General features: G+C 41.5%; 1 protein-coding gene across 1 annotated transcript in view; it reads right to left on the bottom strand.

Moving 5' to 3' along the window:
* The window catches only part of OCA2 (OCA2 melanosomal transmembrane protein), a 297,190-nt gene that overhangs the window by 245,475 nt on the left and 25,412 nt on the right, over nt 1-26,303 (bottom strand). The window contains exons 2-5 of the mRNA XM_034759185.1: nt 12,295-12,393; nt 11,094-11,282; nt 6,659-6,716; nt 4,932-5,004 (exon numbers count right to left, since the gene is read on the bottom strand). Of these exons, the coding sequence (XP_034615076.1) occupies nt 4,932-5,004; nt 6,659-6,716; nt 11,094-11,282; nt 12,295-12,393 (419 nt within the window). The remainder of the gene's footprint in view (nt 1-4,931; nt 5,005-6,658; nt 6,717-11,093; nt 11,283-12,294; nt 12,394-26,303) is intronic.

The raw sequence follows: 26,303 nt of genomic DNA, 5'->3' as shown, positions 1-26,303 counted from the left end.
GACAAAGAGGCCCCGGCCGAGCCTCCCGATTTTCCCGGACATGCCCGGCTTTTGGGGATTTCCCCCCGGACGGGGATTTGAGCCCCCAAAAGCCGGACATGTCCGGGAAAATCCGGACGTATGGTAACCCTACTACAGACATGGAAAATCTCCATGAAGTCACTGGAGGGGGTGGTTTTCTGGTATTGCTTTTGACAGCTGCAGCCTAGCTACCTCAGTGCTGTGTGCCAGATGTGCCTTGGTGAAATGGGCAAAAGCAAAGAGAAACAGCAGTTCAGAAGGAGGGAGATAGAAGATGATGGGAAGAGAGACAACTAGGGATAACACAGGTAAGGAACAACAATAGAAAGAAAGGGAAGGAGGGAGAGAAGATGGAAAAGAGGTAGTCATAGGTAAAATGAAAAGTGGAGAACATCCATCCCAGTAGAAATAGCTCCTACTGCCAGAGATGGGAAGTACTGCCTCCAACAAAACTAATTCTGGTGCTGAGAGACAGTGGGCATGACAGGGAAAACCACAAACATCGAACTGAAGCTGGAAAGGTGGAAAAAATACAAAAGGAGAAGAAGAAAGAAGGGTATTACTCTTTTTGGCATGAAAATGCTTACAAATTCTTGGTTTTTCATTGAAAATATTTTTCATTAGAAGTTTTCCAGCCATCTCCAGCCTGTACAAGCCTCTGCATTCCCACATCAGCTACATTTTGCTTTCAAAATTTTAACGCTTTCCTCTATTTCTCTCCAGCACAGTTAATTTTGAATTAGCCATACTGGCAGTGCCTGCATAGACTTTCCTGTCAGAACTGAATCATTATTATTTTTCACTGATCTCTGCCCTTTCCAAACACAGAAGACAACAGAGTCAAATCTAGAGAGAGAAGTTCTGTACCTGGACTCATGGTACTATTCCTACTAACCTTTGTGGGAAAATTTTGCGCTCACATAGAGACTGATCTTGTGAGACAGCAAGCTCCTCACAAGATCAGACGTTTACATGAGTACAGGCATCAATGGGAGATGCACCCATGAGAGGAGAACAGGGCCATATGTTTCTAATTCACACAACAGCAGATATTAAATTGAAAAAAGTGCCATGGCTGCCATCAAAGATTAACTCAGGGACCTCCAGAGCCCAAAACAAGAGTCTCTAAGCTTGAGCTAATGAGCCAGTGTCACAGACATAGCTGCCCCGTAGCATCCCTTGCTGGCAAAGCATGGCACTGGCACTAGGGATGTTCCCTGCCTCAATTTCCCTTCACCTGGATTTTCTGTGTCTCAGCCGTCTGGCTAGCTCACTCTCAGAGTTCAATTCCTTTCTGGGGTGACAAAAGTTCACACAAACAAAAGGTTCTTTCTTATTGTTTGGGCTCCACTTCAGCTCATCCTCTGGGCTCAGTTTCCAGCCTCTTCTGGGCTACTTTTAAGTCTCTCTGCTCTGGGATAGAGTGCTGACTCCCAAGCTGCTTTCCCTGGAGTCCCCTCACAGCCTCAGCCTCTCTGGGCTACCTTTCAGTCTTCCGTGCTCTGGGATAGTGCCCTGACTCAGGAGTCTTTCCAGAACCTACTTCAGGGCCTTTCACAGGACCCTAACTTGCTCCCTGTGGTTCCTCCCTCTGAGTTCTCTGACCTTTTTACAAGGTTCAGGTATTAACCTGGCTGTTACCTGACCCCAATTAATCTTACCCCCTTGGCTGGAGGCAGCTAACTATGGCATAGGTGGGACTAATTGAACAAGGCTGCCTAACCCCAGGAGTCCTGGCTCTTAAAGGGCGGGCATCCCATCACAGTCAGGCTCTGCAGTGGAGATCTGTAACAGACCCTCATCTTTTGTAGGACAGGCACAGAGGACACGTAATACACACTGTCTAGTGGGATGCATAAGTTATCAGGGCAGAGACCTTTCCTATTGGTCCCTAATTCACCATTCACATATGTAGCACTCTAGAACTAATATGGCAAACAACAATAATATAGAAGAAATGCAGTCATTCCAAAGTATGGCCTCTTCAGTAGAATTCAAGAGAAACAAATACATAGAATCTTAGGACTTGATTGGACCTCAAGAGGTCATCTAGTCCAGTCCTCTGCACTCGTGGAAGGACTAAGTATTATCTAGACCATCTCTGCCATCCTGATAGAGATTCCACAACTTCCTTAGGCAATTTATTCCAGCGCTTAACCACCCTGACAGTTGGGAAGTTTTTCCTAATGTCCAACCTAAACCGCCCTTGCTGCAATTTCAGCCCATTGCTTCTTGTCCTATCCTCAGAGCTAAGAAGAGCAATTTTTCTCCCTCCTCCTTCTAACAACCTTTTATGTACTTGAAAACTGTTATGTCCCTCTCAGTCTTCTCTTCTCCAGAATAAACAAACCCATTTTTTTTTTTCATTTTTCCCTTCAATCTAGACCTTGAATCATTTTTGTTGCTCTTCTTTGGACTCTCTCCAATTTATCCACATCTTTCCTGAAATGCGGTGCCCAGCACTGGACACAATACTCCAGCTGAGGCCTACTCAGCGTGGAGTAGAGTGGAAGAATGACTTCTCGTGTCTTGCTTACAATATTCCTGCTAATACATCCCAAAATGATGTTTGCTTTTTTTGCAACAGTGTTACAGTGTTCACTCATATTTAACCTGTGATCCACTATGAGCCCCAGATCCCTTTCCGCAGTACTCCTTCCTAAGCAGTCATTTCCTATTTGTATGTGTGCAACTGATTGTTCCTTTCTAAGTGGTGTACTTTGCATCTGTCCTTATTGAATTTCATCCTACTTACTTCAGACCATTTCTCCAATTTGTCCAGATCATTTTTAATTTTAATCCTACCCTAATAATGATACCATGTATTACCTGTAAGCCTGGCAGTGCTTATGAATATTTCAGTCTGTATGTAGATATTAATTCCCTATAGTCTAATACTTAGATTTCAAGGTACTAAAAACTCAGATTCAACACCAGAATATTGGTGCATTTAATCATTCACTAAATGTTCATGTATAATGAACAGCTCACATTAGTAGTAATAGAAGCATCAAATTAAATGTCTTCCCTCCTCACCCCCTGCATAGGTTCCAAGCAATGGTGCCAATTAGAGATGTCAGAAGTGGGGAAATGAAAGAAATGCCCCCTTCCCTCAAGGTTTTGGCACTTGCTCAAAGTTCCACAGGCTATGAAGCTGGGGCGGGGGGAGATGCTCCAAGCACTTTTAAGCAGTGGTCCCCTACTACATCAGTATGGCTGCTGTTGGAGCAGTCCAGAGCATTGCTCCAGCTGTGTGGTTGCAACGTCACTGAAATTTGACCTGGCCAGCCCTCTATCCAGACAGAAGGGCAACTGGGCCAAATTTCAGTGGGTGTCATTGTGATCTGATGCATGGTGTCACAAGACCACTCAAATCTGACCAAACTGCCACTCTGTACAGATGGAGGGGTGGCCAGCCAAATAGTGTTGTGACCTGGTATATGGGGAGTCTGTCCTTGGACAGTGAAATGCAAGGGAATCTACTGAGAACTGGACTCCTTGCAGCATCAGTTCATTCACTCTGTGGGTAAGAGAGAGGAGAAACTCCCCAGCCAAAGGAGACCAGGGGTCCGTGTGGGGTGTGGAGCAGGGCCTGGAGCAGGGTCCCTGCCGTGGAGAGGGCAAAGATCAGAATTTGTGCTCCAGAAAAATATCTGAATTAGCACCCTCCAAAACTAAAAGGGACCACTGTGATCATCTAGTCTGACCATAGAATTCCCCCAAAATAATTCCTAGAACATGTCTTTTAGAAAAACGTCCAATCTTTATTTAAAAATTTTCAGTGATGGAGAATCCACCACAACCCAGGGTAAATTGTTCCAATGGTTCCATTATACCACTGTTAAAAATGTATGCCTTATTCCAGTCTGAATTTATCTAGCTTCAGCTTCCAGCCATTGGATCATGTTATACCTTTTTCTGCTATCCCAAAGAGCCCATTATCTAATATTTGTTCCCCATATAGGTACTTATAAACTGCCATCAAGTCACCCCTTAACCTTCTCTTTGTTAAACTGAATAAATTAAACTCCTTACGTCTAGTGCTATAAGGCATGTTTTTTAATCCCTTAATCATTCTTGTGAGTCTTCTCTCAACCTTCTCAAATTTATCAACATCCTTCTTGAAATGTGAACACCAGAACTGGATACAGTATTCCAGTAGCAGTCGCTCCAGTGCCAAATAGAGGGGTAAAGTCACCTCTCTGCTCCTACTCAAGAATCCCCTCTTTATACTTCCAAAAATTGTGTTGGCCCTTTTGGCTGCAGCATCATACTGGGAGTTCAACTTCATATCATTGACAAAGGAAGCAGTATTCCACCATCATCATCAAGGACTCAAAGCTTCTACTCAAATCTCCATCACTGCGTACATTTTTCATTTTCTAAATACAACTTTACTGGACATTAACAAGAAAAAAAGATTCTGTCCATCTTCTTGCTTACTAATTATTACAGGTAAACTATGATAAGGGTTATTTATTAAAATGTATTATTAATAACTTTAATTCACATTTAAACTGGTCATATCTTTAAGGGAACTAGTTTGGGATTTTTCTGTCATTGTGACCTTACACCTCTGTTGTTTACATTTTGCATATTGTGGTCAGGTTTCATTATGAACTTCAGTTCCCTTTTTAAGACATGAATAGGGGTCAAGTGGTGTCCAGTTGAAGAAATAGGAAAATCAGGCCTTTGCACACTTCATTATCATTTACATAAGTTACTATGGAAACAGGTTTGTGAACCAATTAATTTGCTACCATAAGGGCAGTTAGGTAGCATCACAGACTCTAAGGAAATAAATCGCTGTAATCAGCAAAGCAGCCATTTTGAATCAGCTTATCATCAGTATAACCGATGACCGCACTGCTCTCTTTGATTTTTAAAGAAAAGAAAATGATAAAGGATACAGTAGCTTTCCAATGGTGACACAGCCAACATCTGCCAGGGTGCTCCTTGATCTGGATAAGTGCTAAATAAAATCTATGACAAACAAAAAATGGGCATACATTGAATTGTTACAGAGTTGACCTATCTACCTAGTCTGTCTCAAAAAATATATGAAATGGCCTTTCTTGAACCTTATAAACAAATGCATAATTCACAATAATGTATTTAATTCCAATTGCTGATATTTCTCTTAAAACTAGGCCTGTGACTCTCAAAAAGAGTGAGTGGTATTGAGGTGTAATCCCTCACCACATTTAAACTAGCAAAGTCATACATTTTGTTTATTGTAATCAAGTATCTCTCAGGACCAAGTTGCAGGCTAGTTTTAAGTTTCTGCCAGGTAGAAAAAGATTCCTCATGTCAGGCAAGCAGATAATTTCCAACCCTCCAAAACACTTGCAGAGCCTTGCAGCCTAACAGTTCACAGATTCCATTAGAACTGTCCTTACAGTCAACAGCAGCAATCTGACAACTCAGCTGCAGAACCCCCTCAGCCACCTCCTCTGCTACGCCTCTAGCTTCCCTCCACTAGAACACTGTGACTGCTACTGAATCCTGGATCAGTGTCTCCCTCCATTCTTTTCCTGCCTCCACCTTTCAAGCGTTGGATTTGTTTCATTATAGTACAGTAGGGAGCAACAGAGCCAGGCAAGGAGACACTTAATTCGGGAGCTGGCTGCCTCCACCAGCACTGTTGATCAGTTAATATGAGGCAAGGAGGATGGAAAAGCCAGGATAATCATGAAAGAAAGGAGGAGAGAAAATGAGGATCCTGGAAGGGAAAGAGTGAGAGGAGAGAACTAGAATCAGGCAGTGGACTAGAGGGGGGATTTGAGGAGAGATGAGAAACAGCTCATTAGAGATGGAAATTAAACACACACACACACGGCATTTACAGGCAAGAGGCACTTGTGGACGGGGAAAAGAGACAGGAGTATTAGAACAATGAAAAGAGGAAGAAGGAAAGAGCAGAGATTATAGAAGGAAAAGACAGGAGGATGAGGAAAGGGTTATAGAGACAGAAAGAGAGAGGAATTAGAATTAGGGCATCAAGCAGAATGGGAGAGATTTTTAAGAAGGGCTGGGTCTGGGAGAACTAGCTAGAATATGAAGCTATATACTATTTTCACCCTCCCTGCTTTATTCCTGGGACAGTTTCTCAGTCTTCCCCAATGGCTGCTAGAGTGCAGCCTTCTGCAGCTCCCCTCCCTGTGCTAGCTGACCAGAAGTGATACCGGCAGCCACATTTTAGCAGCCATTGGGGAAGGCAGAGAGCCCACATGAGGTTTTGCAGGGCCTGTTTTCCACTCTGCAAGGAGTTCCATGAGAGTTTGAGGAGGAAGTGGAGAAGTTACTGTGGACATTTTGACAGAGGAAGAAGCTGACCCCTGAAGGCCCCCAGTTTTGAAGCGGTACTTGAGGAGCCATTTCAAAATCATTATACACCTGCCAGTGACATACATGCTAATTAACTGGACCTGCCTCCTCTCCAAGCTCCTTTGGGGGCACAGTTTGTAGCATGTGGGACAGTGTTTAATTCACAAGAGACCTGTGCATCTTTTTGCCCATTGATCCTCACTCCCCTGAGAGGATTAAATTTAGCCTTAAGTGACAGTAATTCCAATTTAAAATCATTACACTAATTCTAATATATTAAATGTAAGAATGTTGCAAATCCAATACTTACAGAGCACACCACTACAAAGATAAAAAGGGTTGAAACTTTTAGGAATCTTAAACAGCATCTGAAAGGTAAGAATAATGTTACTTATACATACAAGAGTACTGAATACGGGCACTAAAATGCAAGCAATTGTCTATTGCCATTCCAGAGCCCAATCTTGTCATCCTTACAAATACAAAGCTACTTTTGACATCAGTGGAGTTTTCCTTGTATAAGAACTTCAAGACTGGGCCCTAAATACATTTTACTTGTTACACAAGAGGCACACCATCATGGCTGACTTCTCCAAAATTTGATCAATCCCTCAAAATATTTCTAATACGTACCCTGAAAATTATTGAAAAAAAGTCATAGTTGTAAGAAGGGAATAGACATTTGGAGTCCCGCAATAATAAAATTACACCTCTACCCCGATATAATGCTGTCCTCGGGAGCCAAAAAATCTTACCACGTTATAGGTGAAACCGCGTTATATTCAACTTGCTTTGATCCACCGGAGTGCGCAGCCCCGCCCCCCCAGAGTGCTGCTTTATTGCGTTATATCCAAATTCATGTTATATCAGGTCGCGTTATATCGGGGTAGAGGTGTATCTCTTTAAAACATCACCAGTTTCTGGACATTCACAGATAAACTATCAGAACCTTGGTTTTGATTTATATTTTACATTATCACAGTGAACCTGAGTACACTGAACAATGACTTATTTTAAAAAGATTCAGTGCCATCAAATATGCTAAAATCTCAGGAAAATATTTAGTATGTCAAACCAGGCTTGTTTTAAATTAAACTATTTTCTATTAAAAATTTGCATTTTCCAGTAATCAGTTTTTACATTTACCATTTAAAAACTATGTCCGTGTGTCTTGTGTGTGGGAGCTCTCTCTCTCTACTAATTATTTTTCTATTTGTCAATACTATACGTAAAATCAATGTGTGATAGAAAATATACCCCAGTGTTCACACCCTACATGCTACTGGAATAATGTTTGTACAAGGTATGCCTTGTGAGGTATCAGTAAATATCTCATAACTTGCTGATCAAGAATATCATGGCAAAATGCATATAGCAACATTATATGTAAAGTTTGAATACAAGCTGAAATCATGACTTAAGTATGTTTTCCAGATAAGTCTGGGGAGTGCCCAAACTAGTTGCTGAGAGAGGGCAAGCTGATGCCTCAGACAGGTGGAAACAAGGCTGATGAACCATTACCTGCTAAGTGGCCAGTCTTTGGCAAGGAAGGGGGCAGGGGCAAAAAATCTACATCTTAGCAAAGAAACAGCATGGAGTTTCCTTCACTAGACTGCCTGTCACCTTGCTCCCAGCTGGAAATGCTTCTCAAATGGGGGACAGGACTACCAAAAGAAGGGGCAGATACCCCAAGACACCCTTTCTCTCTCTGTGTCTCTGGTATCACTCCTAAGAGGACAAGGGAAAACAGAAGTTGGACTTGGGGGGAAGTGTGGATCCTGACCAGAAGAGTTTGGTCAGCAACCTTGCTGGAAGCATATGGTGATAAATCTTTGAATCTAATATAGTTTGTAGTTAATAAACTTGTTTTAGTGTTTTATCTAATCCAGTGTGTTTGAATTGGAGTGTCTGGGTAACTATTTAAAATAATAAGCTGGCATATTATTCCCTTAAGGAATAACAGACTTAATATATTTGTACTATCCAGGAGAGGACTGGGTAGTACAGGACATACATTTCTGGGGGAAGATCTGGGTCTGTGTTGAGGTCACCCTTCAGTATAAGTAAGGCTTGTGAGAGCCAGGGTTTAGCTGTCAAGCTGCAATTACACACAGACTCTCAGCGTGTGGCTTGCCTGCTGGAAGGCTGTTTGTGAGTGACCCAGGTGGGAGCTACTACAACAAAGCATTATAAGGCACTCAAAGGCAGGGGGGACACAGCCCCCACTAGTCTGGATTATGCCCCGGGTATGTCATATTGTTTTATATTCACAGTAGCAATGGGTTCTACTTTGTAATTTGTCTCTTAAATCTCTCCATTAACTAAAACCATGGATGTCTCCCTAGTATTTTAGCTAAAAGTAAACATGAAAAAATCCACTGCCTTCTGATAGAATGCCAAGTGAGTGGGTTGCTTTAAGCCTGATGGGGGCAAAGAGAAAAACATTCCAAGACACTAGAATTAGTTGAGAAGGGTCTAGTTCAATAACCAGCTGCATTAAGAGAGTCATTTGTGTAATAGAAAACTAAATTAGACAAGTTTCAAAAGATTCAGAAGTCATGTTTGAATCATAGGGGAAATAAGAGACGGAAGGGGAAATAAGTCCTAGGATCAAGATCACTGATGGGAAAATTAGAAACCATGTAGGTGGCCACAGAGTGATCCAAGCTGCAAGGCAGCAGAGAAGCAGGCTCAGTCTATTTAAAGTCTTTCATCTAGAAACATCAAAGTCCAAGCTATTGAAAAATGGAAAATAGCAGAACAAAAAAGGTTTGAAACTCAAGGCAGCAATGACCAATTTTAAGTTACAAAAGCAATTACCAGCACCTCAGGATTGATAATACGTGTGAGCTACAACCAAGTAGGATGTGTGAAGAACACCCAGTACATGTCTTTAATTATATATTTTGTTTCTCTCTCCCACATCTATTCTCTGCCTCTTAACAACACACTATTTACATACTTTGTTAGGATTTTTTAATATTTTACAAATTATTAAAGCCCTGTTCAGATTATTTTAGATTTAATGCATTTGATAAATCTTCAGTCTGCACTTCCAAATTATGTTTCAACAGTTCCTATTGAAACAAGAAACATGATGACAACTACATTGGAAGATACAATAGAAATCAAGAGGCGTTAATTGAGAAGTCCATAACTACTTGTCCTTAAATAACAAATTCATCCTCAGGGACTGACAAGATATAATTAGAAGCTTCTGAAAAATGTTATTTTATTGATGAAGCATAGCATTTGGGGGAGAGGGTTGTTTGGTTGATTTTTGGCACTTAGTATTACCAGAGCAGTGCTTTTAACAGCTTACAAACCAGAAACGAACAGCCTTTGACTTAACTGTATTTAGCAAGTACAAATTCTGTGCCAGATTCTATCCTGATTTATACCCCCAGGGGAATCCCACTGGACTTCAGTGGGCCTGCATGAGGTGCAAATCTGGGAAGAATTTCCCCTTCTCTAAATTTAATGATTTTGAGCCACATCCTCAGCTAGTAGCTTTATTAATGTCAATCGAGCTATGCTAATTTATACCAGCTGAGGATCTGGCCCTTTATATATATTCAACAATACGGCAAAATATCTCACAGGAAAATCCACCAAGGAAATACAGTACTTTCCCAAAATGTAAACATACGTGGTTTTGCAAATGATTAAGTAAAGGAACCAAGCAGGACTGAAACAACATCAAATATTGGCTCAAGCTGCTAATATTGCAAAGAAACAGTGCTGGTATAGTTGTCAGTATTTATCCAAGCTGTGCTAACTGTAGCCAATACAGTTAGCCTACTCTGCTTATTCAACAACAATGGAGAATAGGGAAAATCCCATGTTATTTAAATATCCCTAATTAGAACTGGAAAATAAACATGAAGCAGTGAGCTAAAACAAAGCACTGTGTGTGATTTAGCCAAATAACGTTTTGTAACAGAGTGGCAGACTCTAGGAACTGGCACAGGATGCAGGGCACCTATGTTGAGTAACAAGAGATATTTGAACCCTGTGCAATGCTGCCAGGTGATTACTACAGGTGCAAGTAGAATATAAAAAGAGTGCTGTAGTTTCTAGAAGGGGCAAAGGGAACTAGCATCTGGAACAAATGGGTTCTGCAGCTAAAATCTAGGAAAAGCCAACACTGACCAATTTTAGGCTTAAGTTCAGGTTGTGTTGATAACATTTAATTTACCCCAAAAAAGAAGTAAATGTAGACTTTATACAAGGTCTGCCTACTTTAGATAATAATAATAATATTAGTATTATAACTGAAGGATGCAGGTCTGTTTTGGCACATTTTGCATTACAGTACATATAAAAAGCTATTATGATTATAATAAAGATTTACGAAGATAGTTGTAGTTAAAAACTATGCAAACAAAAACTTATCCAAGCAGCAAAACCTATTGTGGAAGATCTTGTGGTATTATTCACAAAATGAACACAAAGAACTTAAAAAAAAAAGGCATATAGACATATTTTCCCTTATATAGTATTTAGTTAGAGACCTAAGACAGGTTGCGAGTAATAACAAGGAGCCATAAATCTTAACCAGATTTCATGATGAATTTCAAAGGGTGTTTTGGTTTTGCTTAAAAATTGATGGTACAACATGACCCAGAATATGGAGTGTTATTTTACTCATTTGCAGAAATGAAATCATTTTCAAGACATCTGCCTTTGGTTATTGACCCTTTCAGAAGTAACAAAAACAAACCAAGCAAGCTCTGGATTCATACCTCATCTTTGATAAATTGAACTTGACATGAAGGTTGTCCAAGAGTTCATATTTCTCAGAGGAAGCAGATCTAGATAAGCTGGCCATTTCACTGCCTAGGTGAGACCTTTGCTCAAATTCTGCAGAGCTGTTATCCCATGAATCATCATCTGTGGTAAAATCTGGATTATGAAGAGCCAGACATCGTAATCTACAAAACATTTTTAATAAAAAATGAATAAATGATTTCCCTTAATTTAAAAATATACTGGTTTATATCCTGATTTTGCACATTCTTAACTTTCCTGTGATTGATTTCACTGGGAATACTCATGGTAGTCAAGTTAAGCATGTGCCTAAGAGTTTGCAGAATCAGGACATTAGTGTGATGGCTGGTGGAAGAAATGGTATCTGGCTGAGATTCTAGGAGCTACACAGAGTCAAGTAAATTGTGTGCGTTTAGGAACTGGGCAGTGCAGACGGCTTCTCTGACAAACCTCTGCTTCATGAGAGTGAATATCTGCCCTGTCAAACCCCATGCATTTGCTGCAGTGAAGAGAACAGCTCCAGTCTGATGACTCATGGAAGGTTGACTGGTGTGCAGCTAGTCTCTGGCCTGGTTCCCCATCTCTGTGGCCTGTGGAAAGGCTAGTGGAGAGGGGAAGAAGCCCAGGACTGTGTGAGAGGCACAAGGAGAAGAGTAACTGTGCAAGGGCAGCTAGGGTGTAAGGGAGTCTGTGAAGGGGCAGGAGTTGGAAGGTGCCCAGTCTATATGCATCAATGTTTTGACACATACTTTGGTTCACTGGGGAGTCAATAGAGTACCTCCATGGGGGAAGAACCCTTGGTGCGCCAGTGTCTCAGTGCATATAAGAATTGGCTCCTTGGTGCACCAGGGATTGGATTCTGTAGGCACCGACACATCAGCACATCACAAGCTTCCTACAGCACTGCTGTGTCAGCTCCCCAATGCATCAGGAAGCAGCAATATGTGAAGAAAATCCTATGCACTGGTATCTACATGACAGTGTCACTCACCCTACAGCCCTCCTCTCATCCTCTTTCACACAACCTACTTCCTCCCTTTTCCCCATCATATTCCACTAAAGTCCTATTCTGCTCACAACCCCTACTGTCTAGGCTGCCTCTCTGCAACCCTACAATCAGAATGTCAGAAGGAATGATGTAAAAGCAATCCTTAATTTGAAATAAAAATAACCCACCCATTGTCCTCAGAGGAAACCTTCAGCAAAGGCGTCTTCTCTGTAAAGCAGTTGTCCTTTGACCTTGCGCTGAATAATTTCGGCAAACCAAAGTGGTACCTTAAAAATAAATAAATAAAACTATACAGATAAATCAACAGAATTGTTAATTCTCATTTTAACGACCCCCTAAGGCGCTACACAATATTTTATTAGCTAAAAGTATATTTATATAACTAATTAAATATTAACTTATCAAGTGGTTGCTTCCTAAAAAATTGCAGGCAAAATTCTCTCCATTCTTCATTGAGTGCAGTCACCCGCTGATTGCATAATTTGTATTGTTCCATGTGCCTAACTTCCACAGAAGTCATTCCACATGTGCAACCAGGGCAGGTATGCAATAAAGATCCACATTGTGAATAAGAGTTCTATACCGCAAATCAGAAAAGAGAATTTTATGCTGCATTTGGACTCAGATTTTTTGGCAAGACCAAAGTGATGCTGGATCAGAGGAAAGAAACCCTTTGAAGAACTGGCTGACACACCTGTCTTCCTCCTTCCATCCACGGCAATCCCCACTTCTCCCCATTCATCCAAGTGGTTGCGAAGTTTTGGGATCATGTTTGATTAGTCATTAACCATGGATAATCAAATAGCATCTGTGGTAAAAAATGGCTTCCTCCACCTCACTAGTAAACTTTGCCCTGGAGGAGGATCTACCCATAGAAATCCATGCTTTTTCACCTCTAGAATGGATTATTTGAATCACTGTATTCAGAGCCAAGGATGGGAACGAGGCAGAAGTTCCAATATGCATCAACCTACCTCTTCATCGTTGCAGGCCTCTGTGAACCCATCATCTCTTTGTTCTGATCCCTCCACTAGCTCCCATTCTGCTTCTGTTGCTGACATAAGACCTTGGTCCCGATCTCCAAAACCACAAGTAAGTTAGCATGCAGCTACATCACTGATCACATCTCTAAATCCATGATCCACTGAGACAGTTGTCACTTTATGCACTGCAAGTAGCCAAGTTGAAGTCAGAGGGACTACTCACATTGTGTGAAGTTAAATATGTACATAAGACTGAACTGGACACCTAAGGTCCTGCAAAATCTGCCAGATAGTTTCCAATATTTGTTATCTGCTAGCTGTGCTATGGCCTATGTGAACTGAAGATGGTGATTTCAGTAGATGGTCTACATCTTACACGCATGCCCCGTTGTAAGCACCTTGTTAGCAATCTCAGAAGAAAAACCAGGAAATGATTGGGCATTGGGACTGAACTACCTGGTCCCTCCAGATCAGGGTTCCGGCACATTGGCAGTGCAGTGTGAGGTTCATTGTGATGGTCTGTTCTGTGAAGAGATGGCTCCATTCTCTAAGGCTGTCAACGTGCCATCTTTTTATGAGCTTTTCATTCACATAAAAAAAGTTTAAAGAAAAAAAACTCCATGTTTTTGAGAGCTTGAGCCCTCATTTAACTCAACTACAGTCTAAAAGTATTGTTTCAAACCCTATAGTTTTTACAAAATAAAATCCATAATCATAATAAAAATATTTTTGGGATTTATAATTTTAGGCTCATTTAACATTAACAATATCTTCTAACTATGCATTCCTTGCAGAAATTTTCACCAGAAGTTGAAATGTTTAGTTACAATTCTGATGGCAGGATGAAGTTTCTTGTGTTCTGCCAATATTTGACAAGGGCAAATGGGATGACCCAGGTAATTATAAGCATGCCAGCCTGACATTAATCACAGGCAAAACAATGGAGTGGCTAATACAGCTCGATTAATAAAGAATTAAAGGAGGGTAATATAATTAATGCCAATCAACATCAGTTTATGGAAAATAGATCCTGTCAAACTAACTTGATATTTTTTTTGATGAGATTACAAATTTGTTTGGTAAAGGTAATAGTGTTGATGTGATCTACTTGGACTTCTATAAGGCATTTGACTTGGTACTGCTTGACAGACTTTTGATTAAAAAAATAGTATGAAACAAAGTGAACCTGACACACATTAAATAGATTAAAAACTGGCTATATGACAGGTCTCAATATCTAATTGTAAATAGGGAATCACTATTGAGTGGGTGTGTTTCTAGTAAAGTTCCACAGGCATTGATTTTTGACCCTACACGATTTAATATTTTTAGCAATGACCTGTGTTACCTAGCAGCTATGTGTTCTTGGGGAACCAGAGTGCAGTACCCAGCTTGTCTGACTCACAAAAGAAATCCCCCGACCCCAGCCTCTGCTTGAACCAAAGCCGATCAGAAGAAAGACTTACAAAAAGCAATGAAAAGGCAGTGAGAGACACACCTAAACCCCTGGGATAAGGATGACAGGATTAAGGAAACTCCCCTCGCCTCATTTGCATCAAAGATGGGACAAGGAGGCATCTCCATACAGAATGGAGAACAAGGAGGCATTCGCATACAGAATGGAGAACAGAGATTCCAAGGCAAGAACTGCATGGAATTCTGGGACCAGAAAATCAGGGAAGCACTGCATGATGGGGGATCTCTGCTCCAGATGTTAATGAAAACCCACACCTGCACACACCCAGCTCAGTAGTTATTAGACCAATTCTAGTAATAAATCCTTTATTGGTATCCAAAATAGTGAAGTTCCCTAATTGCATTGTGAGCTCCCTCCAAGGAACACCGCCCATAGCCAGGAATGATCAGCTCCCATTGTCTAGCCTGAACAAAACGACTTTGGTATACTCCCATGAGCCATCAGTTTATACATAAACAAATCTAGTATTCTCCCTTGAACCATTGTAGTTTCTCTACAAAAACACCTACCCATGCTCAAGTGTTCTGATGCCGGAATCCAAAATCTGCATCAGTTCCATTCTCTCTCTCTCTCCACCCCTCCCCTTCTCCCTCATGGGTGTCTTTTGGTTTCCTCATTTGCTCTGCAGCAACGCTCCTCGTACCTAAGCTAAAAGATCCCTGCAGCGCTCAAAAATCCTGTTTCAAAGTGGTAGCTGTGTTAGACTGTATCAGCAAAAAGAACAGGAGTACTTGTGGCACCTTAGAGACTAACACATTTATTTGGGCATAAGCTTTTGTGGGCTAAAACCCACTTCATCGGATGCATGCAGTGGAAAATACAGTAGGAAGATATGTAGAGAACATGAAAAAATGGGTGTTACCATACCAACTCTAAGGAGACTAATCAATTAAGGTAGGCTATTACCAGCAGGAGAAAAAAAACTTTTGTAGTGATAATCAGGATAGCCCATTTCAAACAGTTGACAAGAAGGTGTGAGTAACAGTAGGGTAAAATTAGGATGGGGAAATAGTTTTTACTTGGTGTAATGACCCATCCACTCCCAGTCTTTATTCAAGCCTAATTTAATGGTGTCCAGTTTGCAAATTAATTCTAGTTCTGCAGTTTCTCATTGGAGTCTGTTTTTGAAGTATTAAGTCACAATTCTCCAACAAAAAAAACAGACACCATTGAGAGGGAATTTGCAGCAGGAAGAAGCAGAGCTCCGTATGAGAACACAAGTAGTACATTGATAGAATTACAGAACTACCCCACCCAAAGAGTAACCCTAATAAATGAGCATACCCCAAAGTAACGGACAAAGCTGGTAACAGCTGGAATAAAACATAAAATAATCACTGATGAAGTTTGCAGATGACACAAAGATTGGGGGGAAATGATAAATAATGAAGAGGACAGGTCACTTACATAGAGTTATCTGGATCATTTGGTAAGCTGGGCACAAGCAAACAAAATATTCTTTTTAATACATCCATATGTAAATCTATACATCTTGGAACAGGCCCTATGTACAGGATGGGGGACTCTATCCTGGGAAGCAGTGACTGTAAAAGTTTTGGAGATCATGGTGGATAATCAGGTGAACACGAGCTTTAGCTGTAATGCCATAGCCAAAAAAGCTAAGATGATCCTTGGGTACATAAACAGGGGAGTCTCAAGTAGGAGTAGGAAGGTTGTAGTTCCTCTGTATTTGGCACTGGTATGACTATTGTTAGAATACTGTGTCCAGTTCTGGTGTCCACAATTCAAGAAGACTGGTGATAAATTGGAGAGAGTTCAGAGAAGAGCCAGAAGAATGGTTAAAGGATTGAAAACATGTCATAGAGAGATAGACTCAAGGAGCTCAGACTGTTTAGCTTAACAAAAAAAAAAGAAGGTTGAGGGCTGACTTGATCATAGTCTATAACTGCCTACATGAGGAACAAATATTTGATCATGGGCTCTTCAATCTAGCGACAAAGGTATAACAAGATCCAGTGGCTGAAAGCTGAAGCTTGACCAAATTCAGACTAAAAATAAGTTGTAAATTTTTAACAATGAGAGTATTAAACATTGGAACAACTTACAAAGGGTTGTGATACATTCCCCATCTCTGGGGATTTTAAAATCAAGATTGGATGTTTTTCTAAAAGATCTGGTCTACTTCAAACAGGAATTATTTTGGCAAAGTTGTATGATTCTATGAGTTCCATAAAAAGTCAGTCTAGATGATCACAGTGGTCCCTTCTGCCCATACAATTTATGAATCTATGATCAGGAATTCATAAACTCATTTTATAATATAATACAAAAAATTATTAACTGCTTCTCCTGTAAAATAGCACACTGGAACTTGGGGCACAATTATAAAGTTCAATCAAAAAGACAGAGTGTGGTGTGAGTTATGTATTGCTAAGGTTTACATGTGGCATTAACAATCTCCACAATGACACATGCTACCATGTTATAATAAAGAAATTAAAATCTGAAATTAGTAGCCAGAAAACAGTCTACAAATGATCCCATTGTCTTTTGCTAATGGTTTATTATCTAGAACTTCTTATCCACACTACTTAGATTAAATTTATTTCTCACTGACCATTCTGCTCCTTTAAAAAAAATACCACATGGAAATAGGCTTACAACTGGATACTCTGGTAGTAGATATATACAATACATACCTAAAACAGAGACATCTTCTGGACTTAGTCCCCAGTCCTACAATTTGATCCACACAGCAGACCCTTACACCCACACATTTTCCCATGAGTTAATGGGGCTGTGTAAAAGAGCAGGAATCCATCAGGAACTGCTGGATCACAGACATTTTCATTGTAAGGAATTAGGATACCTTCTCCACAGAATGAGATCCTCCTGCTTTAAACAGTAGATATTTCTATTTAGAAATAAAGGTCCAGATCCTCAGCTGGTGTAAATGGTGTAAACTCCAGTCTAGTGTGGGGCCACTTCTACTCCCATGCAGGTGGACAGGAAGTGGACAAAGCCTTGGTTCCAGCACCACAATGCATCAGCCAGCTCCGCTGAGCAGGTGTGAAGGGGAAAGTAATCTGCACTGTCTTACTTCCCATCCAGGAGAACGAGGGACGCAAGGACTGAATTGTAACTCAAAGTGCTACATGCTGCTCCTTACTCAGGGCACACAGTAAAACCATCATCTACTCCTAAGTGAGTAACCAACATACAAGGAAACTGAAAGGGACAGCAGCAAGTGTAACCAAAAGAAGGGTAAAAGTGACGTAAGAAGGTATAGCTACTTCATCTTACAACCTCATATTGGTTACATTAGATCTGATGACCCTACCCTTCCTCTCCCTCAACATGTAACATCCTCACTTACTGGTGTGTAAGCTGCATTGTTTAAGTCACCTTTGAATTTCACTCTAGCTTCAAGTAACTGCCAAAAAAAATGACCTATGTGTTGAAACTGGAAATCTTTCTTCAGAACAAAACAGTATTGTTTATGACAATAAAAATGTGGAAAAAGTAAGGGAAACACAAGCATAGAAAAGAGCAATGGAAAAACATCAAGCTTGGTGAATCAGAAGACCCCACACTCTAATGAGGTTATGGGTCTAATTAGAGTGAGAGAGGTACAAACTATAAAACAAATAAGAGCATAAAGAAACCATAAAGGTGGAAAGTTTTAGAGAGAAAAAATTTATAGAGGAGAAAAGTTAGAAAATCATCATGAAGGATGATGTGGACTAGGCAGCAATAATTACGTGTGAAATTCATGCCAGTATGGAGGTCTAGTACAAGGCCCTCTACACCTCTAAAACCCCCATACAATGGCTGTCTTAGGGGTTGGTCTCACACATACAGCACTGAAGGTTCATTTAGGGTCAAGACAGGTGGTCTGGGAGTGAGCTCTGGGAAGTACCACTGATCCATGTTTATGCAGATTCATTGACCCTGGTGCCCCTCTTCTTGTGGCCTGTGGCAAACAGGACATTTACAGTAGCCCAAAAACTATCAGCAGCAGTTTAGGTGTATCCCTCCCTACCCACTGGCTAGCCCTGCGCAACTGTGGCATGGACTAAACAACACTTATTTGGGGGGGAAATCAGTGTGCTGAACTTTAAACCCTGGAGTCAGTTTGCACTTAGGGGGTTATCTTCACAATTGAATGGGCTAGAAACTTAGGGCCAGATCCTCAGCTGTAATGAACTCAGCTTACGTTCAGCACAGGTGAAGAGACAGTAGAGCAGGGGTGAAGGTGCCTGACAAGCACTTCCCCATTCCCACAGTTCTGGGCGCACACACACACACACACACACACACACACACACACACACACCCTAACTAAGAGAAGCTGGTAGACATAAAATATAATTAGAGAGAGAGAATACACCATTTTAATTTCAGCTTCATCCAAAACGTAAGGAGACATAAACAACAGATAACACAAATAGAGAAAAACAATTTTCATACTTCAAAGATGCTATTACAAGCAATGAAGAGTAAACAACAAATCAATAGCCACGAGGAAAAAAACTCTGACAGTGTCCTTTCCAGTGACTACAAAACACTAGCAATATGGAAAGATCCCTCTCACATACAGGTTTCAGAAAAGAAAAGTATAGCCTGCCTCAAGTATAACTGTAACTACTGTCAAGTATTCAAGCTTCTCTTCCAGCATTTATTCTCAACACATTCACAGTGCAGCTGGGAATGTTGTTATTAATTAAGAGACAAACTGTTCTCCAGACAGAAAATTGTATTCTTAACCCTTTGGCAGCTGCTGAGAGCTGAGCATACAGGTTCGGGCTGTGGGGGAGAGGGATGTACCCTTTGTTGTGCTTCTGACTGATGAAGAGAAGCCTACTTTTTATGAGCCAGTATCTGACAGAGATCATACTTCATAATCACTGATATTACAAACACACAGTGTCTGGCTGTTTCCATGGGAACCCAGAAAATTGACTGACATGGTCAGTGAAAAGAACTCTCCACCTCACAATTGATGCTACAAGTAATGCAAACGCTGCAAAGTCATTCGGAAGTCTGCAGCAGGAATTTTCAGGGCTGAACCATGCTTTCTCATGGAAAAGCTGATGGGTAGGGTATAGGAGGCAGGGCTCACCAGCAGTCTCGCAGAGCCTGGGGGACCAAATGGGAGACCAGAACATCTGCGCAGAACCTCTGGTCCCCGCAGCACCCTATTATTATGCCCCCGCCCTAATGTGAGTGAATGAACAATTCTGATTTGGTAGTATTTTACATCTACGTTGCAGAGGTAGTGGAGAATCAAGCCTAGCTGCTCCCTCCTTCCACATCTCATTCTAATTGCTTTGGGGGAAAGGATTCTCTTTCCCTGTCCTCTCCACTGCCTTCTCATGGCTATAAGGAGGGATAAGGAAGAGTAGCTCCCATTTGTTTGTTGAGAACTCCTCATACTACGCTGCATGTATTACAGGATCGCCAACTTTCCAATTTCTCACTACAGCAGGAGTGCTGGAACCTCCCTCCACCCCCTGCTCTTCCCCCGAGGCCCCGCCCCCTGTTCCGCCTCTTCTCCCAGGACTCTGTCCCCTGTTCCACCCCTTCCCTCCAAGGCCCCACTCACTCCTCTCCCACTCTTGCCCCCAACCTGGGCTCCCTCCACTCAGAAGGGGACTAGTCATCTGCCACTCACGGAGCCAGGGCTCAGAGCTGCAGCCTGACATGGAGCCTACCTGCCTGCCCACCCACAAGATGCAGGTAGGAGACAGCCCTGGTTGAGTGGGGGCTGCCGCGGGTTGACAACTCGCACCTCCACCCCCCTCACCCACTTGCCCCTAAGACAGGGAAAAAGTGGAAGGGCTTGTCCTTCCCACTTTTAAAAGTGATGAGGCAATAGCTCCCTGCCCCTCCCCCTGTTCCAGCACCCCTGCACTACAGCTATAGTCAAAATTGCCTGGGCCACTCAGGCCCCCCCCCCAAGTATCCTGTCCTGCCCAGCAGCCAGTATCTTGGGGCAGCGGGGCCCTATGGAGTTGCCTGGGCTGCTCAGCTCCCCACCGGGATCCTCCTCCACCCAGTGGCCAGCAAGGGGCCAGGCCCCACTCTCTTTCCCTGCTTGCGGCTCCTCCAGGCCTGTGGCAGCAGCCAAGCCAGCCCCACTTGGGGGCTAGGGCAAAGTGGAACCAAAAGCACCTCCAGCCATGGGGGCAGGGCACCCCCTCCTTCCCACACTCCCCACTCCTGCCCAGCAGCTGCTGCTGTGCCCTGGGCTCCGGGCCCAGTCCTGGAGGGCTGACACCACTGGGCCCGATCCTGTGCCACCCCATTTTTGCACCTCCCCACATCATCTCTGCGCCTGTGGCAGCTGCCCTAGTTATGGCCCTGGAAAATTGCAGTAACTGGAGTTTTGGTGTCCAGTCAATATTTCTGACCATAGACCGTACAGGTTCTCTTAAAACTGGACTTTCTGGTCCAAAACCAAACACCTGGCAACCCTAATGCATTAGGCAGACTGGGAAACACTGTACACAGTGTTCCTAAGACCAGGCAGAGTAGACATCTTCCAAAGCCCACTGAAGTCATTGGGAGTCTTTCCATTGGTTTCAATGGACTTTGGATCAAGCCTGTGAGAGAAGCTCAAGAATCTCCTCTTAGAACATGCTCCTATCTATCTGAGTTTCTACACTTATGCACCATCAGACATACTGTGGAACACTCTCCTGCAAAGTCTTTCCTAGACCCAAGGTAAAGTTACACTATACTTTCCTTTAAATAATAGGAAAGGGCAAGATTTTGTTCTGGGAATTGCAATGCAAAAAATAGCCAAGTTTTCAAATCTCAGTACACCAAAGCAAAGAATTTGCTGCTAAAAGAAGCTTCTCCTTAAACATATTGACAAAACCAGAGGGAGGAAATCAGACCACATGTGCTGCTGTTAGCTGACAAACACTGCTAAATTAATCACTAGCAATGGTAGGCACCTAATTATTTAGTCTGACATTGAAAAGAGATTAATCATTCCACACAGTGCAATACATTTCTCTTCCCTATAAGATAACGTATATATTTTAAACACCAGTTAATATAATGCTTCACATGCCGTCTGTTAAGCAGCTGCATTACGTACCAGTAAAATAGGGATTTCTATGACAATGGAAAATAATGATAATTTTCACTTCTATGGAAAGGAACCAGCCAGAATTGGAGAAGGGGTGAATTTGCAAGCAAGAATGTCAACTGTTTTGAAAAAGACTCCTTGAAAATGACACCAGATAAAACACATTTACAGCAAAACTGCTTCAGAAAAAGTTAGAATGCTTCAGCATATCAGTTATATCTAAGGCCCTCAGAGAAGCCACAGAGGTGGCTTATTAAAAGAAGCATAGAAATACAAAAGAACCAAAATACGTTTTTCTGAATAATAATTGTAAAGTCAATAAAACTTTAAGAAGGACTTATTGGAGGATAAGCCCGGGGGTAGAGAGACAGAAGATACGGTAATTAATCAAGCAAGAATCCAGTGACAAATGCAGGCCTGTTATTCTTTAGTTATATATTTTGAAGCATCTACAAAACCTTTTTCAGAGCACACGTAATTTGACTCAACAGAGAATATTTGTCCTTACACCAAGTCATATGTACTAGAATAATTATTGGTTTGGGGAACTGTGAGATTTTTTAAAATATATTTGTATAATGTAGCCACAATCTATCATGTTATCAAAGTAAAAACTTGGGACCTTTTTTAAAAAAAAGTTAAGTAAATGCTAAACATATTCTTCCATCCATATTCATAAAATCTATTTAATGACTGTGGCTGTGTTGAAAAAATTACGCTGCCCCACCCTACAGCAATTGTTTAAATTAACTGTTGCTCCTTTGATACATCTCATGCCTATCTCTCTATCATGTCTGAGCCACAGTGGTTTCACTTACACCACAGAAAATCTAAACTATTTTGTTGGCAAGATTACCCAGTGTAAAAGCAGTTTGATCAATTGATACGTTAAGAGTCGAGGAAAGAAGTGTCATCTTGACAGCTCACATCTCTAAGTGGGCTCCAGACAGTTTTTAATGACCACTTTAAGTATGTCACTAAATCAGCAAATAACCTGTTGACTCTTTAAAAGCATGTACCATTAAGATGTCAAAAAAGTTTAGCAATGAAGGCATTTTTTTATATACTGTGTTGTTTTCTCTTCGGCAATTTGTACGGAGTAATTTCCCTTTATCCAGTAATGACTGGGGTGCCCAAAATGCACAAAGGTGTTGGAGCTGCCAACTGCTGACCAGATATTACAGAAGATATAACCAATCAGAGAATTCCAGTAGCTGGACTGTAAATGTACCTTGCACATCACTGCAGCTGAGACTCAAACCAGAATCCCCATGTAAGACAAAGGAAGAAACAAATGATCAAAAAGGAAGCATCCCCTAGAAAGAAACAATAAGAACTGGACTGGACTTATCCCAGCTGGAAATCATTCCTTGTGTACAACACACACACACACACACACACACACACACACACACACACTGCTTGATTCACCTCTGTAGGTGCAATTTGCTTTCCAGCACATCACACAAGGGCAGCTGTGCCACTGGAAGTATTTGCCTAAAGTGGGAGAGAGGAAGTGGTATCACCCCTTCCCTTCATGGAGCATTCTGCTAGGCACGGCATCTAATAATAATAAATAATAAATGGAGATAACCTATCTCCTAGAACTGGAAGGGACTTTGAAAGGTCATTGAGTACAGCCCCCTGCCTTCACTAGCAGGACCAAGTACTGATTTTGCCCCAGATGTGGCCCCCTCAAGGACTGAACTCACAACTCTGGGTTTAGCAGGCCAATGCTCAAACCACTGAGCTATCCCTCCTCCCTAAGTCCAGTAACAGCCAGACAGCTAGAAAGCAGGGCAGCTGGATTACTATCATTCTGAAGGCCAGGGATTTGGATGACCAAGCCTGAGATTTTCAGAACTGGAGCCTAGTCTGGATCTGAGTTAGTTGTGATTTGGTTTTGTCATGGCACCATGTTGACAGAATAAATGTCCAGCAGGGATCTAGATATCAGCTGCTACCTTTGCTTGAAGCTTATCATCATATCATCATAAGAGTCTTACCTACCATGGCAAGGATCTGTTTTCTCCCTGATGAGAAGGCATGCTTAAACTGCTTATTTAGGAGGTCATCAAGTTCTGGATAAATAACTGGAATAAGGTGAGGCTGACCTCTCTGAAGAGACACTCCACTGAGGGAGGCTGAGAAGATGGTGTTGAATTCATGGATCTGAACCTGGTCTAATCGGAGTCTGGCTAAGAGGCCTAAATGGAGCTTCATTCTTCTTCTGCCCTGTTTGAACCAAGAGAAGAACTTTCAATGAACACAGTACAAAAAAAGCCCACTGGGGAGAGCTGCAAAGCTGGAAAGAAAGTGCAGTTGCAGCTTTTTTTCCTCCACCTACTCCTTCAGCAAAGAAAAATTTAGAGCTCTGGGAAAAGCAGATGCCTGGAGCTGAAGCAGAGCAAGAACTGGGGAAGGGAGGAAGGAGGTGACATTTTAGAAGCAGGTGGTGCCAACCGTTCAGCTGTTGACAACTGCCAACAATTTACAAGTGTGTAAGAGGAAGCAGTTGTGTAGATTGGCAGTAGTCCAAATCCAAAACACACATTTCTATGCATCAGATACAGATAACCTGTCAAGAGAAGTTATTCCGAAATGCTACAGGGCACACTGAAAAATGAATCTGCTTTAAGGAAACATTTTCATAACCTTTTAATGCTTGGCTACATATTTAAACAACATAACACACTCAAGCAGGGTAACTTTTAAATGCCAGCATCGCCTCTCCTCTGAATTTGCTAAAAGCTTTTAGTTCAACTAAATCTGCTATCATCTTGAATTTATGATAAATTAACATTGATATTCCTCAAAAATATGATTTTTCAAAAAAAAAATCACACTTCTCAAAGGTAGGAAAGTCATCATGGAATTAATTTTTAATAATTTTACATCTGATGATTCTCTGGCATTGATGAAAGCTCAGATACTAGGCTTTACTAGGCTGATGGGTACTAATACAAAATAGAAAGAAAAACAGGTTTGTGGAACAACTGAATGTTGTGAACATCTTCTAAAATATGCTGGTCTACAGTCATTAAGAAACTGGTAAAACATTATTCTCTCAAACAGGATTAGGAATTAATAATCATGTTAAACCAAACAGACCTAGGGTCCTCACACAATTGTATACCCTGACAAAAATGACAGCTTAGTGAATTTCTAGCTTCTGTTCAAAACATTTTTAAAAAGAAAGAAGCAGAAGAAGAAAGGACAGACTAATGAAGCAGAAAAGGTTAGGAAAAGGAGATCAAGAAAAGAAGAAAAGACAGGCAAAGAAATTGCATGTGAATAAGAAAAGAAAAAAATAAGAGAAAGAATAAGGAAAGAGGAATTTTAAAAATTAGGATTTTCTAGTTGTGCTACCATGAATGAAGAGCAAAGCTAAGCAGTCAACAATATTTAAAGGCTTCCGAGTACATTTGCTACCACAATGGGAAAAGCAGTGCTTTGAGGCCAGATTGTGGCCTCAGCTACAGCACCACAAATACCAATGGAAGTCAATGTAATTACTCTGGATTTTCATTGTTGCAACTGAAAGTAGATCTGGCCCTTGGTATTTGAATAGATCTTTCCAATAACTCAAATTGCAGCAGTGCCTTTTGAGGAGTGTGACAGTCTGAAGGTTGTCAAGAGGGTCTTACAATGATATAGAGAATAAGACGGAGAATATATTATTACCCTTATATAAATCGATGGTACGCCCACATCTTGAATACTGCGTACAGATGTGGTCTCCTCATCTCAAAAAAGATATACTGGCACTAGAAAAGGTTCAGAAAAGGGCAACTAAAATGATTAGGGGTTTGGAACGGGTCCCATATGAGGAGAATGTAAAGAGGCTAGGACTTTTCAGCTTGGAAGAGAGGAGACTAAGGGGGGATATGATAGAGGTATATAAAATCATGAGTGATGTGGAGAAAGTAGATAAGGAAAAGTTATTTACTTATTCCCATTATACAAGAACTAGGGGCCATCAAATGAAATTAATAGGCAACAGGTTTAAAACAAATACAAGGAAGTTCTTCTTCACACAGCGCACAGTCAACTTATGGAACTCCTTGCCTGAGGAGGTTGTGAAGGCTAGGACTACAACAGCGTTTAAAAGAGAACTGGATAAATTCATGGTGGTTAAGTCCATTAATGGCTATTAGCCAGGATGGGTAAGGAATGGTGTCCCTAGCCTCTGTTTGTCAGAGGGTGGAGATGGATGGCAGGAGAGAGATCACTTGATCATTACCTGTTAGGTTCACTCCCTCTGGGACACCTGGCATTGGCCACTGTTGATAGACAGGATACTGGACTAGATGGCCCTTTGGTCTGACCCAGTATGGCTGTTCTTATGTTATGTTTTTTGTTTGTTTGTTTGTTTTTTAAGTCATAAAGGGCTAGATGAGCCATTTAGGCACATCCCTGCACTGTGCATGGTGCAAAACCATGAAACCTCAGAAGTAGCACCAAAGGCAATCTGCCTCGCTGAGAAAATGAACCCGGGGAGTTGTTCTAACACACAGGAGAGCATGCAAAGCTACTTCCCTTAAAGAAGATAAGTCTGCACACACACACACACACACACACACACACACACACACACACACACACCCAAACAGTTCTGCTGACTGGTATGTAGGAAGGGCATAGCCATGGCTAGCT

Source organism: Trachemys scripta, chromosome 1 (assembly GCF_013100865.1).
Source record: "Trachemys scripta elegans isolate TJP31775 chromosome 1, CAS_Tse_1.0, whole genome shotgun sequence".
NCBI lineage: Eukaryota > Metazoa > Chordata > Testudines > Emydidae > Trachemys > Trachemys scripta.
Note: the sequence above shows the minus strand (reverse complement) of the source record. Positions and strands in the feature narration are given on the sequence as shown.